Source organism: Pristis pectinata, chromosome 17, assembly GCF_009764475.1.
Source record: "Pristis pectinata isolate sPriPec2 chromosome 17, sPriPec2.1.pri, whole genome shotgun sequence".
NCBI lineage: Eukaryota > Metazoa > Chordata > Chondrichthyes > Rhinopristiformes > Pristidae > Pristis > Pristis pectinata.
In genome coordinates this window covers 25,694,290-25,709,932 of record NC_067421.1, presented here as the reverse complement: position 1 = coordinate 25,709,932, position 15,643 = coordinate 25,694,290, and the positions used below count along the sequence as shown (strand labels likewise).

General features: G+C 38.6%; 1 protein-coding gene across 3 annotated transcripts; it reads left to right on the top strand.

Moving 5' to 3' along the window:
* The first annotated feature begins 3,784 nt into the window (after positions 1–3,784).
* Positions 3,785–15,353, top strand: pheta1 (PH domain containing endocytic trafficking adaptor 1). Of its 3 annotated transcripts, none has more exons than XM_052032470.1 (3): positions 3,785–3,873; positions 5,178–5,295; positions 8,432–15,353. In XM_052032470.1, exon 3 carries the CDS (start codon positions 8,442–8,444, stop codon positions 9,327–9,329), a length of 888 nt encoding a protein of 295 aa, XP_051888430.1. In that variant the 5' UTR covers positions 3,785–3,873; positions 5,178–5,295; positions 8,432–8,441; the 3' UTR covers positions 9,330–15,353. The 3 variants fall into 3 exon arrangements, with proteins under 3 accessions (XP_051888430.1, XP_051888431.1, XP_051888432.1); XM_052032472.1 differs by lacking the exon at positions 3,785–3,873 and adding an exon at positions 4,240–4,343; XM_052032471.1 differs by lacking the exon at positions 5,178–5,295 and having other exon boundaries at positions 3,797–3,873.
* The last annotated feature ends 290 nt before the right edge of the window (positions 15,354–15,643 follow it).

Genomic DNA, 15,643 nt, shown 5'->3' with positions numbered 1-15,643 from the left:
TCCTCCCCTAAAGTCATTCCTCTCCTCCTACTTCTATCTTTCCCTTACGCTGTTCTCATCCAGACCCCTACCTCTTGCTCTCATAATGTTCCTTCTTGGTGCCCAAGTTTCCCTCTCCAACAGATCTTTTGATGTCTCAATGCTGTGTCAGCATTCTGGAATACCTTTCAAAAGACGTAGATCTGCAGTGACGTATCTATCCTAAGCCATCATTTGCCAGCAAGTACATCTGTGAACAAACATTTTCACAAATGAATGTGGACAAGTCCTGTTTCTTCCCATTGATGAACATCTGCTGGATATCTTTTGCTGACTCAGAACAAAGCTGAAACTGTGAATGAAAGAACTGCAGCTGTAGATGTGTTCAGCTCTCACATTGTGAATGACTGCACTGTTATGCAATAGATACTTGTATCTGAAAGTAAACATACATATCATTTTCTGGAAAAGAAAGTGATTGAGTAAGATGCGTTCAATCACAATTTTATCTTACTTCAAAGTGTCGTAACTCCCTAAATTCAAAAGGTTGCAATTCCTATTTTACATGATACAAAATATGTCAGAAGTGAGTAATTTTGCAGATAGCTGAAAGGCAACAGATCAGCTGAGCAGAAGCCAAGTCTTAGATCACAACTAGAAGGATTGAAGTTAAGTGCCATCTATTGGGATAAATATGATGGGGCATCTGAGATCAGAAGTTCTAGAAGTCACACTTTAGATCAGAGGACTGTACACTGGCTGTTAGTACATGGATGATTGTTGCAATACAAAATCTTATGCAATTTATAAAAAGCAAGAGGGCAATGATATGTGCCGTTCTGCTAGCTCTATGTTCAGAACTGGTATACAACTTTAAGTGAGACAAAATGTATCAAAATGACTAAGGCATAATTGTATGGTGTAATAAATTGTTTTGCTAGTTCTGAACCAGAAATAACTTTAAGCCTGTAAGTATAAGGAAACAGTTTGTAATTAAAGACAGCTAAGATCAATTATTTAGATGCAACCTTGCACTGGCATTGACACATTGTGTAACTTACGAAAGTTGTACCTCCATCATGAATACAGAGCTTTCAAAAGCCAATGGTTCACCTATCAGCCAAATGCACTTGAGGTTTTAAATCCCTTGTGTGTAGATGAGTGTGGAATCCAAGAAGAGTTGATGGGAATAAGGGGAGAATAAAAAGGGATTAGTGTAGATGAGTGCTTCATGGGCTCATTGGGTTAAAGGACTCACTTCCGTGTTGCATAACTCTGGAAAAATTAAAACCTGGTCAACCTTACTCCCATCCTTTCTGTGGACATCATTTAAAATATATTAAGGCTGAAACCTATGCCATCTCTTGCTGTCATTCTTCCCCTCTGTGAACCTCTCTCTGTTTAAACATAATGTTTAAACATAATGTTTAAGTATATAGATTTATAATCCATAAGCACTTCAATTTTCACAGCTCACCTCTTGCTATAATCCCCCTTAGTTCTCCAATGCATCACCCTTTTCTCAAACTTCACTCCTTCGACCTCTGGCACTTGTGCATCTTTTCACAACATTGATGTCTGTACCTTCAGTAATTTAGTCTTAATACTCTGAAATTCCCTCATGGTTGATAATACTACCAAGACATATTTCTGGAGATTTTGTCACACGAATTCCTGCCACCAAACATCCCACCAAATCAAACAACCTTTAGTCCATTTCCAAGATTATTTACAAAAAAGAGAACTGTTCAAAGGAAATGAACAAAAACAAATGATGCTTCTTAATCCTCAAATGAGTTTTCACCTGGGATATTAACTTTTTATTTGCTGGAGCAGCCAGGACATTCCCTCCCTGAGCATATTTTTCCAGCTCCCTTTTCCACCTAAACCTATCACTTATGGTTATCCCTCCAAATATCTCCTTTGGATTGACATTCCTTTATTATAATCTTTAATGCACTTTGCATAGAAACAAAATTATTGGAGACTTTTTTTTGTAAAAACAAAATCCTTAACATACTTGATGTGGTGGTATGAAAGGATACAGCTGTCTAAGGATGGTTTTGATGAATTTCTCTTCCCAAAATATAGAGTTCATAGTCTGCTGAAACTGAAATCAAGCCCAATTTTAATGTGGAATAAACATTGAATTAGGATAGCTCCTGTTGGTTGAAATTAGGATTCCTCATCTTTCAATTAAAATGATACTTACTCCCACGTAAAAATTTTCAACATTTGCATTTATGCAAAACTGCACTGCAAGAACATCCAAATTGTCCAAGGTACAAAGTTACCCTTTCTTCTGTGGTAAATCTTTAGACTCTGCCCCAAGGTCCTATTTTCCCCACAGTGTGTGGATCTCTGCTTGCTGGGCCAGCAGAATACAAACCTATTTTCTCCATCTGGAATGCTAGAAAAAAATGTTTTGGAAAAAAAGTAGAAAAACACTGAAAAGTGAAAAAAAACAAACTCAAACAACCAGTGATGATGGTATCAAATGCTAAATTTCTCTCCTGGACACAAGTGTGTGACCTGGGCAAGTCTAATGGGAATGTAAAAAGATTACATCAGATCATAAGATATTGTCAATTCCCACAGTGAATGAAAATGTTCTCTTCCTTATTGTCCTTGTCCAGTACAAGGGCTGATTGTAAGCCCTACAGTGGCTTATGAGCCAAAGGTGCAAACCTGTAAAGGGATGTTCAAGCACATTGGTCAGTGGATGACTTTGCTGTATTTGTTCTCATCGGCATAAGATACATTTCTACTCCTCAAAATAATAAAATTGCCAAATATTAATATATTTTAGGGGACCGGAGGGTTTCTTGACAAGGCTTTAATGTTGTATTTTAGCAGGGAAGAATGAGAGAGAACAAGGTTTGAACTGGGTTTTAACTTTCACACGGGGAAGAAGAGAGGCAGAGGTTTGGCCAGTGATCTGATGAAAGGTCAATTACCTGAAAACTTTAACTCTGTTTCCAGAGCAAATATTTGTCCTGAGTTTTAACTTCTCTGCAGTCTAACACAGAGGTTTGCAGGATAGTCTCAGTGAGTAACACAGAGGAGGGAATCAGTAGCGCAGGATAGTCTCAGTGAGTAACACAGAGGTTTGCAGAGGGAGGGAATAAGGAGCACAGGATAGTCTCAGTGAGTAACACAGAGGTTTGCAGAGGGAGGGAATAAGGAGCACAGGATAGTCTCAGTGAGTAACACAGAGGTTTGCAGAGGGAGGGAATAAGGAGTGCAGGATAGTCTCAGTGAGTAACAGGTTTGTGGGGGGGGGGAATAAGGAGTGCAGGATAGTCTCAGTGAGTAACACAGAGGTTTGCAGAGGAAGGGAATAAGGAGCGCAGGATAGTCTCAGTGAGTAACGCAGAGGTTTGCAGAGGGGGGAATAAGGAGTGCAGGACAGTCTCAGTGAGTAACGCAGAGGTTTGCAGAGGGGGGAATAAGGAGTGCAGGACAGTCTCAGTGAGTAACGCAGAGGTTTGCAGAGGGGGGAATAAGGAGTGCAGGACAGTCTCAGTGAGTAACGCAGAGGTTTGCAGAGGGGGGAATAAGGAGTGCAGGACAGTCTCAGTGAGTAACGCAGAGGTTTGCAGAGGGGGGAATAAGGAGTGCAGGACAGTCTCAGTGAGTAACGCAGAGGTTTGCTGAGGGGGGAATAAGGAGTGCAGGACAGTCTCAGTGAGTAACGCAGAGGTTTGCAGAGGGGGGAATAAGGAGTGCAGGACAGTCTCAGTGAGTAACACAGGTTTGCAGAGGGAGGGAATAAGGAGCACAGGATAGTCTCAGTGAGTGAGGCTGTGACGTCACGCGGTTCGCAGGGAACGGAGAAAGGGAAAAGCAGGATGAGGGCGAGCAGGGCTTGAGAGTGTGCGGCCGAGCTAGCGAGTGAGTAAATGGATAAAACTGGTATCCACACACACTCACCTCTACCCCAGGGCCACAGAGCGGCTCTTGTCACGGGGAGGGGAGCCAGGCGCGATCAGACTCCCCCCTCCGTCGGCCCGGTCCTAACTCCTGGCGAGGCGGAGGCCTGGAAATCGGGAAAACCTCCCCGTCCGTGTGGCGGGAGCGAAGGGTACCACTGGCTTCCATCTTAAGAATCGGTAGACGGACCGGAGAAGGGTTCGGGCAATAAGTCATCCGTCCCCCAGTTTATTTTTATTTTGAAAATAACCGCCCCTCTTCACCGAGTTCCTGGTGCCGGCAGTTGCCGGCCGCGCATGCGCGCCTGCTGCAGCCGCGGTCTTTGTGCAAGTTCGCTCCTTAATGGAAGCGTCCGACGTGCATTCTCCAAACTGTGTTTGCTTTTAAAAAGTGTAAATGCACAAGGCCACGAGTCCGAAGGCACTCTGCCGGTAATATTGCATGATCACGTCAGACTTAACAAAACTAAACAAAACAGGTCTTAATTAATTGGCGTTCCTGAACCATTGGACCAATTTCCTGACTCTCCTTGTTTTCTTTCATCAGCATTTTCTTCCTTTCCTTTCTGGCGCAGCCTCTTGTTTTCCACAACCGCTTCCTGTGGTAGTGACTTCCACCTTCTCGCAACAGGAGTAAATTTAGTGATTTCTCGGTGACGCTCTTATTGGTCGCCTGAAGTTTTGCGGTTCCCTAAATGTGGCAATACGTTCTCCTTTATCAAAACTAGTAATTTTTGAAGAATGCTATATAGCCTTATGTTTTCAAGGAAAAAATATGAGACCCAGCATGTTCATCCATTTCTGATTGTCATAACTTTGCATTTCTGATATCATCCTTGGAAATAATTTTCGACCCTCTATATCTTTACATAAAAATGTACATTAGTACCCTAAGTCTAGTCAAACCAAATTCCCAATAAGTTTACCAGGACTTATTTTGTTTAATTCCATCCCTCTGGAAATAAACTCTGATCTTGGTGTGATTTTTTTTAAACATCTGTATTTACCACTGTCAGTACTTGTAATGATTCTTCTGATTCTTCTTGACCTAAAACAATGACCATCCCGCTGCCTCCACAGATGCTGCCTGACCTGCTGAGTTCCTCCAGCAATTTGTTTTTTTCCCTCCAGATCACAGAATCTGCAGTCTCTTGAGTCTAATGATTTGTGCTTTTGTACTTCAAAGCTCTTTTGTTCCACTTCCCTGTTCGAATTTTAATTTTCTGTGTAATATGTAACTTTATTTTTCCCCCAAATTTATGGTAGGACTAAGTTCATGGAGCTACTATTCAAAGTTTAAATGAAGATACTGGAGGTCTGAAATACATATTGATATCTGGCAAAATTCAGTAAATTGGACGTTATCTCTGAAAAGTTTCAGAAAGTGAGTTTTCATCAGAACATTTTTCCCTCTTCATGTTCTATTCCTTTTCAAATGCTATTATATCTTTCACTTCTCATGAGTTTATGCCTAAAATAGTTTTCCTGATTTATTTATAGGTAATGCCAGTCTATTCCTAATTGCTTTTGAGCTGCTGCCCTGAACTGCCACGGTCCTTGCAGTGATGACACTCCCACATTGCTGTTGGGGAGGGAATTCTGCTATTGAGACTGGGGAAAAGGAAGAAAGGCCAACTTGTTTCCAAGAAACAATAGCATATGACTTGGAGGGGAACTTGCAAGTTTCCATATACCTACTTCCCTTGTCCTTCTACATGCTAGAGGTTGTGAGTTTAGGTGATGCTTCCAAGAAGCTTTGACAAGTTGCTGCAATGCATTTTACACTACATGCTGGTGTGGTACACACTGCAGCTGTCATGTGGTGATGGCAGAACTGAATATTTAGGACAGAGGACTGGATGTTTGTTGACCAAGTGAGCTACCGTTTATCATATGGTGTGCTTGAGCAATATTGCAGCAGCACTCATTCACACTAGTGGAACATATTCTGTTACACTCTTGAATGGTGGAAATGCTTTGGTGAGTCAAAAGATGAGTCACTCGCTGCTGACCTACTCTTGCAGCCATAGTATGCATGTTGGTGATCCAGTTTTCTTCCACATTTTGACAATGTGCTAATAAGTTAATTCACTCATGTGTAGGTGAATGGCAGAAGAATCAAGGGGGCATTGATTGGCATGTGAAAGAGAATAAGCTGCAGGAATACAGGGAAATAAGGTGGAGAATGGGATTGATTGATTGTATTGCTCTGCTGGGAGACTCCATAGATCCAGTAGGCAGAATGGCTTTTATTTTGTGACGCTTTAAGTAAGCTTGGAGGCAAGATGTTCCCCTTTTGGAGTTGGAGATGGTCATTGCTTGACATGTGTGGTGTGAATGTTACCTGTCACTTAGCTGCCTCTGTCTAAATGTTGTCCAAGTTGTGCTGCATGCAGGCAATGGAACTGAAACTTATAAGTAAGGTCATTGATGAACTTGCTTATGTCATAAGTTCATCAAGGACAGTTGGGCCAAAGACATAGCCACACGAAGCACCTGCAGCAATGCCCTGGGGTTGAGGTGATTGATAGCAGTAACCACAACCATCTTTATGCCAGATATGATTTCAACCAAAAAGGGATGATCAATTTTTCATTTTCATTGGTCTTTTTAAAATGCTTTACATGCCAAAAGGTATAATCATTTTATATAATCTCTTGTGAAGATTAAGAAGCAAACAGTATTTGTACATCAGGCTGAATGTTTCATACAACTTTCTTCTAAATCCTTCCTTGTCAAACTGCCTTCTTCTTAAACCATTTTTCCCACTTCTTTTAGTGTGGTACAGAGTCTGAACTATGGTTCGTTCTGATATCTATAGGATGTGGACATTCTGGGAATTGGCATGATTTAAGATCCATCACTGAGAAACAATATTATATGCTGGATTCCTGAGGAGGATCTGAGAGTATTGAGGCTAGATCAAAGTCAAATCGGGGAATATTTTAAACAAGAAAAAGGAAGTTCCTTTTACAATTCCTATTATAAATAGAACAAAAAAATGACAGCATCGCAATGTTATACCAGTAGACTAAATACTATTGATCCACAGAAGAGCAATCGCCTTTTCACTATTGACAAGGTTGTAGCCGATGGTTATGAAAATTAGTTTAGCATTTTCAACCAATATATTGCTTCACCATGCACAGCACATCAGAGTTGTTTTGGCAGTTTTTCTGGTTAACCATAATCGTAAAATCTAATAACCAGATTGAAATGGGCAGAAGGGATTAGGTTTAAGGATAATGCAGAGAAGTAATGATTGAAGTGGAAATAAAGGGAATCCTGCAAAAGTAGGACTCTTGACATAGGTACAGGTAAAATTACGAAAGCAAATGCTGTATTGGCCTTTTTTGCAAGGCTATTGGAGTCCACCAATAAGGAAGATGCTGCAGTTACTGTTAATGGACTAGTATTCAAAGAGCTGAAACACTAATCTGGAAATCAAAGTTTGAATCTCACCAGACCAGGTGGGGGATTTTAAATTCCCATAATTAAATCTGGAATAAAAATCTACAGTGATCACAAAACTACCTGATTGTCATAAAAACCTATCTGGTTGAATAATGCCGTTTGGGAGGAAATTGTCTGTCTCTTTCCCCGACTCCCTTTTGGTGAATCTGGAATCCCACACATGGTTGACTCATCACAGCCACCTCTCTTCAGAGACATTTATGGGTAGAGCCAAAATGCTGGCTTTATCACTGCTCACGACATCCCATGAAAGAAAAAAAATGTAGATTTTAGTGAGACAATCCCTGAAATTACTTTGGATAAGTTGGTCTCAGTGAAGATTAATTTCATTTATTCCTGGGATGAGTGATTTGACCAGTGAAGAGAGATTGAATAGAGTTTCCATATACTCACTGAAGCTTTAAAGAATGACAGATGATTTCATTGAGATGCATAGAATTCAGTGAGGTGTTGATGCAGGTGGATGTTGAGATGCCACTTTCCTTTGGCTGTAGAGTCTGAGTCCCTGAGCCATTTGGGACTCAGGTGAGGAGAAAATTTCTTATGATTGTGATATTCGTCATTTTCTGCTTTAGAAAGTTGCTGGGCTGTTGTGTGTATTCAAGGCTGAGATTGATGGATTTTTATTAAGGGAATTGAGACGTATGAGGATCAGCCATCATACAGCTGAATGATGAAGTCGGCTCAAGGGGCTAAATGGCATACCTGTGCTTCAATTTCTTTTGTTCATAATTTCATCCAGACCTAGTACGAGTCTGTGGTATATCATTTTGTACAAATACTTCCTGGATATCGCCACATAATCTATGGTGCAGTACATTCTTTTAAGCTACTTTTTAAGTGAATGCAGTACAACATATTAATCCATGAAACTGAATTCTCCACATGTCTGTTGTTTTACTGGTATCTATAAGTCAAAACTGGTACTCAAATACAAACAAATTTGCATGCTATTTGAGGCTGAGGTTTGCTCTTTAGAATGATGCTGCATACTTTGAGGAAGAACTGTATTCTCAATTTTGGATGTCTTTGTTTTTTTATCGTAGAAACTAAAGCATGAAGTTGAATGAAAGAAGTGTGGCATACTATGCCACCTGTGATTCTCCAACTGATAAGACTGGATACTTGCATAAAAAGGGAGAACGAAACACTGCTTATCACAGACGTTGGTTTGTTTTGAAGGGTAATCTGTTTTTTTACTTTGAAGAGAAGGAGAGCAGAGAGCCAATTGGAGTAATCATACTGGAGGGTTGTACTGTGGAATTGTGTGAATCTTCAGAGGAGCATGCTTTCGCAATCAAGTTTGATAGTGTTAAATCAAGGACATATAAAATGGCTGCTGAGAGCCCAGCAGAAATGGAAGCTTGGGTTAAAGCTTTATCCCGTGCAAGCTTTGACTATATGAGAATAATTGTGAGGGAACTTGAAAAGCAATTGGAAGAGATGCAGCAAAATAGAGTCAGCAGCCGTAAAAGCCAGAGAAAACCACTAGTGCGAAAACATGCAATCAACCCTTCTAGTGCACCACAAATCTCAAATAGTTGTGCTGTATCTTATGGGAGTCCTGTTAAAGAAAATGGCTATGTCCCCTGGAATACTACACCAGATCAAATGCTTGAAACTGAGTTGAATGGCAAAGCTCATGCCATTAACGATAATAGTGACATTGCAAAATATTTCCCAGACCAGGTGCCTGAAAGACCTCCACATACCCAGCGCTTGCCACCTCCTTTGCCCCCTAGGAGGAAATCAGCAACAGGAGGGATAACATCTGGGATTGGTAGTCTGATGCTCACCCATGATAATGCTGCATCAGCAACAGGGAGCTGCAGCTTTAGCAGATTACATGAATGGTTTGGCAGGGATGTGATACAGCTGCAAAGACAATGGCAAGAGCACAAGATCAGAAGTGATGGTGGATCACAGTCAGATCACATAATCTGAATTAATAATGTACATCTTGCACAGTTTCTTTAAAAAGGACAATTTCATACTCCAATTTCAAATCTAATTTGATCTCTTTAGATTCATGTCCTAGCCAAGTAGTACTTTCCAGAAAGTATACAAATGGTACTCTGCATCTCTGTTTTAATTCGTTTTATAATCTGGCTGGATCCAGCAAATTAATTAATTAATATATTTCAGTGTGCATTGGGCACTGTCGTACAGCATTTGCTATTTATGTCCTCTTAACTTTAGCATCCCTGGCAGTGAAATGAAAATGCACATGGAAATTAAAATAATTACAATCAGAGCTTTTGTTATATATGGGCTTCTGAGTTGTGGTGCAGGGGTAAATCAAGTGCACCTGAAGATTTAAGTTTGGCACCTGGTAATTGCTGTTTTTTAACCAGAAAATTAGGATGAATGACCAGATACAGTGTGTGGGATTTGGCAATCAACCAAGCTTCTATAGTTTACATTGAGATTTGTGCTTGCAACAATTAAAGTTTGCTATCCACGTTTATTTGGTCAGCTTGCCAATATTCACAAAATAACCTACACATGGACACTGTTGGGGATGAGGAGGGGGTGTGGAAAGAGATACCAAACTCAGGACTTTCTTGCCTTTCTTTCATGGTGCTCCCAGTTATTTTATGTTCTGTTCCATTAACCTAATGCCCCCCCCCCCCAACCCCAACTCTTGCTTACTCGATACATTACAAACATAGAACCAGCAGCTTATCAGTGCAGTGCTACTTGTCCAATGTCCTGCATTGCCACCATTAAGGGTTCTGTGTGACCAGTTAAAGTAGTAACAGACATTTTACAAATTTATCAAACACTAAAGATATTGTACACTATTTATTTCTGAAAATCCAGGAATAAGAAGGAACACTTAAGTAAAATTTTGTTTCTTAATCTGTGTGGTTGATAGGGAAATGTACATCACACTGCCTATTTAAACATCAGAAAAAAATGCAAGCATATGTAAATCAAGAAGTACCCATTGACTGGCTTGAAAAGTTATTACAGTAATTAATTTTTAAAATCATTCCATTATACTTCCAAATGACTTGGTAAATGCAGTGCAATATGCAGTACTGAGCCATGTGGTACACAAAGGCATCGTATCCAGTCTTCTGATCGGGACAAAGAAAGCTGAGCTCAGTTAGGAAAAGGACTCTAATATTGGTTTCAGACTCGCGGCACCGGAGAAAGTCATTGTTTTCCCTCTGGATCACCATCCAGTGATGCTTGCTTAACGGTGAATACTGTACTGGATGTCAAATGAAGACAGAATCATGGTTGGCTACATTGATGCCAGCACACTATACCTTAGTATAGTGTGCTGTTAGTGTCAGCTGCTGGATGGTCACCTTTTCCATTTCTGGCACTCAATAAAAGAATAACACTTTTAAAGGTTTTGCTTTTTAATTCTGCAATATTTAGGGTCTAGAGCAAACTTTAGCCAGCAGTTTCTGTGGCTTAAAATTGTAACAAAGGTGGTGTGATTGGCCACCTCTTCCCAAGATCATCATGGGGATTCTAGCTAGTTTTTTTGGAGTCGCCATTTTATGGTGGATGATTGAGTACCCTGTCTGGTAGCAGAATAGATCCTTTTAGAGTAGAAGTCAAGGATAGATGCTAGCGTAGATGTTGGATTGTGGGGAGAAGGAGGTTGGGGTGGGACAATCTCTACCATGCGGGAGGACAACTAGAAAGGGTCTTAATTTTTGGCATCCGGTACCAGAATTTGAATAGAATTTGGCACTTTTCACAAATTGATTTTGGAAGATCATGTGCAGAGTTGCTGCACCTTCATATTTTCAGTTTGCTCAGCTTCAGTTGCTGTTGAAAAATGCATAAATTTTTTTTTTAATGTCTTTGTTGCTTTATGTTCTGAGAAAATATGCCTCAGGCACGCTGCACTAAACAAACAAATTGTACTTTGAACAATAATTCATTTTTTAAAATAATAATGCTACCTTCTGCAACTTTGTACTTGGAGATGTATGAATATGTATAGTGCATGAATTTGCCAATTCTGTAGTTGGGGTTTTAGTTCTAGTCATGCTCTCTGTGGGTGGGTTGCAACTGGGTTTAGCTTGGCTAAGCTAAACTGTGTATAGGGAGAGAAGGGGGAGAAAAAGTTCCAACTTCAGATTTTAATTAATGATTGTTGTTGGAAATGTGATTGTTGGACAAAGAAAAAATTATGCCTGGACTTGATCACTTCCATAGTCAAAAGACCTATTGGCTTCAACTGCCTAGGAAAAAGTACTAACTCTTAATATTTTTAAAAGCCATTCATTAAGTAGCTGTTGGAGTGAGTAATAAAGAGAAATGTTACTGAACGTAGAGAAGTGCAAAGAAATTGCCATTTTACTGAATCTTTCATATTGCTATGACAATTAGGCCAGGTTATCCAAAGATACAGTTTGCAGAAGACCAATATAATTCTTGGTATTTTAAATGTAAACTTTTAATGTAAAATGTCAAACACCACTAATATAACTTTGTGCCCTCATGATTCCGTGGAGGACGATATTAAGTGTGATTATAGCTGCATAAGCATTACAAGCAAGAAAGTACTCTTTTCCCACTGTTTGATATGAATTGACAGTGCAATCAATACCATTAAATGCAAACATCACAAGATCTGTCTTGTGGCAAGTGAAGTCCCTTCCTATTTAAAACAAGAGCCAGCATTAGAATCAAATATTTATTGCAATTTTAGTGTTACACTCAACCCCCACCCCAGAAGCAGCCAGTATTTAATGCTTTTAGTATAATGTTAATTCCACTTTTACAATGCTCAGTTTTTATCAAATAATTTTAAATGAGTTCCCCTTCTCAGAAACAGCAAAACAGTGCATTGCCATGACGTTTACACATTACAGAGCAGAAAATTTCATTGTTATCTCACTTTGTTAATGTTCAGGACATAGATCATGAGGTGCTGTACTTCTAATTGAAATTCAAGATTTCAAAAGATGTGTTTGAATCATAAGTTGTGTAGCAATCTTGGGGATGTTATCTTCAGTTGTGTCAATGCATATAGTATTTTTCTTTTTAGCTTGTGTCGGCACAGATTTTTGTTTGCATTTTACTTCATTTTTGGGTAGCAGAGTTTAAAAAATCCAACACTCTAATGCTGCAACATATTGTGGCCAGCTTCTGAAATAAACTACATCAGGCTCAGAGAGCAGTTATGGTACTCTATCAGTGCCATAAATGCCAAGACATTTGATCAATAATTTTTGCACTAGACCATGAATTGATTATAAAGAGAAAGGGACAGAGCTAAAGGGAAGAGTTAAATAGTCTGTTTCTAAAACGTCTTAATGGTGCCATTTCTGTATCATTTACCACAGCTTTTAAAATCAAGACAATTATATTTTCTTCAATCTTTGTGCAGAAAACAGACATTTTTTGTAATAATTCTGAAAGTAATTAAAGATGTGCCATGAAGTGTTAGTGAATTGATGGAAAATTGGTGATTGCACTTTCCTGTTTTACAATATAGACTTCCATATATGCTTCACTTCATATCGGATAACATTAACACACAAAACACTAATGTACGAATGTCTTCAAGTATTTATTAGTGGTAATTAATCAACACTATTCTCACAAACCATTACCTGCAAATGCTGTAGTGTGAACACAAAAGATACTTTTCATTTAACAGCAGTTCTTTTCCTCCACAGACTGTAATTACCACTTCAGAAGTTACTTAAAATATCATGTTATTTTAAAAATACTTTTGCATTACATTATCACATTATTTTCAAAGACAATTTTACAAGTTTGAATTTGTGAAGTTGGCCCCTGATTTCTTGTTCATTGTGAAAATTTTTAACATATGCCAGTCTTGATTAATCCATTAATGTATTAAACCTTTTTTTTAAGTTGACATTAGAGTTAAAAATTATAATACTTAATTTTCTTATCAAATTTTAAAAAAATCTTTTAATTGCATGATTCAATTTTCAGAAGCTGTAAGTTGTTGTAGACCAATTAGTCAATAATCATAAGCATTTGTGTCTAGGACTTTCGGAGCACACAAAAATCAAATGGGATAAAATGGAATGTGCCTGAGAATGTTCTCCAAGAGATATCGCTGACTAGGAACAGCATTGATGCATCATTAGTTGTATTAGTCATATGCATTAAATAGCCCACACTGGGTATAAAGTGCAAGTATACCGTTTGGGGTAATGAAGATGGAGTGCTGTGTTGTTCCTGCCCTGCGAGCATTCAATATCCTTACCAGGTATAAAGTGGGGTTGCACAAAGAAGTCCAGATTTAGAAAATAAGAGTTTACATGTTCTCCCTGTGATGACGTAGGTGTCCCCCAAGTGTTTCATTTTTCCCCCACATCTCTTGCTGATTTGTAGGTTAATTGGCTATTGTCCCTAGATGGACAGAGTTGATTGGTATCCAAGAAAGAAGGGTTGCATTGGAAATAAGAGGGGGAATGAGACTGAAAGGAATGCTCTGAGAGATGGCACAGACTAGATGGTCTAATGGCCTCCAATGAAAACATATTCATGCATCTGTAAATGTACTTCATGTATGATTTCCTAAAAATCTACTGTCACTACATAACCAAAGAAATAAAACATTCATCAAGGTATACGCATCTTACTACATTACCAATAAGATGTCAAAAAGTTACAGCACAATCATTTCGCATGCCAATATGAGCATAAGAGCTAAAAAAAAACAAACTGCTGGAGGAACTCAGCGGGTCAAGCAGCATCTGTGGAGGGAAAGAAATTGTTGATGTTTCAGTTTGAGTCCCTGCATCAGGACAGAATGGAGAGAGCAGGTAGCCAATATAAAGAGGAGAGGGGCAGGGGTGAGCTGGGCCAGTACGTAATAGGAGGACTCGCCCTTTCTCTTTGCAGATGATGCTCGACCCACTGAGTTCCTCCAACAGTTTGGTTTTTTGCTCCAGGTTCCGGTATCTGCAGTCTCCTCTGTGTTCAGGAGCATTAGGAGTCCATAATGGTCTTTCATTAATATTCTTACTTATCTAATGAATTCCCAATTGGATTCAAGGCATCCAGTTCTAACGTGTCAATACATTTCAGTTTAAATCTACACATTCTTTATTCATGAAAAATTGGTTTGCTTGTGTACTTTGTTTTGAAAGTACTTTTGAATGTGCCTCAAGGAAACAAGTCCATGAATAAGTAAAACCATTTATCGGCAAAACTCCAATAATCTTATAACATATACATTTTGCACAAGACATGCATTTCATACAGTCATAATCCAGATGGCATTAAACTGAAAGTACTCTGTTTATATTGTGGGAAGTTATTTCTCTAAATGTACAGTTTTTGTAAATGTGAATATCTCAATTTGAGTTATTTCAGTCAGTGACTGGAAAAACATTAATGCTTTTATTTTGGAAATCAAATTCTTGAATGTAATACCGACTGACGGAATTACTCTTACACCTCTGAGAATAAAGCCATTGTGGTTTATCCCACTTTCAATGGGAGTGGGAGAAATTCGCAGAACTGAAAAGCAAGATCAATGACAGCCATTTTACTTGGATTTAATAACATGTCAATATCAGCCTAATTTACTATATTTGTTTTTGTGGAAACCATCAAAATTAGGTATATTCATTGAAATTTATAGTGGCCTGAAAGTGTATTAATGGCCCTTTGCAAAATTAGACCTTTTATGATACTGATTGTGTGATATGAAAGACAATTCATAAATGTGCCATACAAATATTGTAAGGTTTTTTTGAGGAATTGATAATATTCCCTTTTGGGATTTGTTTCCAATATGTCAAGATACTTTGCTTAACTTTTAACAAAATGGATAGTATTCTGCTGTTAATGTAGATATTTTACAATTTATCTAAAATGTATGTATTTTTGTAATTACAGTTTTCAATTTGCATGGAATATTCATCATTTTGATGTATTGGTTACTGCATGATTGCATGAACAATCAATCTATATTTTGGCTCATAGTATTGAGAATCAAAGATTCTGTGTTTACTGGTCATTCATACCACAGTAAATGAATTGAGAAATGAATGCAGTTGTGTTTCATTTGTACAAAGTTAACAGATTTAGAGATGTCTGTTTTTAAACTAAATTTTAAAGTACAGAATATGTGAACTCCTTGCACTTGCAATTATGCTTTATGCCTGTAGAATAACCTATTCCTAAATTGATCTAAAATACACAGATTTGGATCATATGTACATACTGACAGGTAAATTAATGGATATTTAGTCAAAACTTTACTCATTTTAGAAAACTTTAATTCAACAGCTGGC

What these genes read in the sequence shown, in the direction of transcription:
- pheta1 (XM_052032470.1), top strand. Translation starts at nt 8,442, where the DNA reads ATGAAGTTGAATGAAAGAAGTGTGGCATACTATGCCACCTGTGATTCT.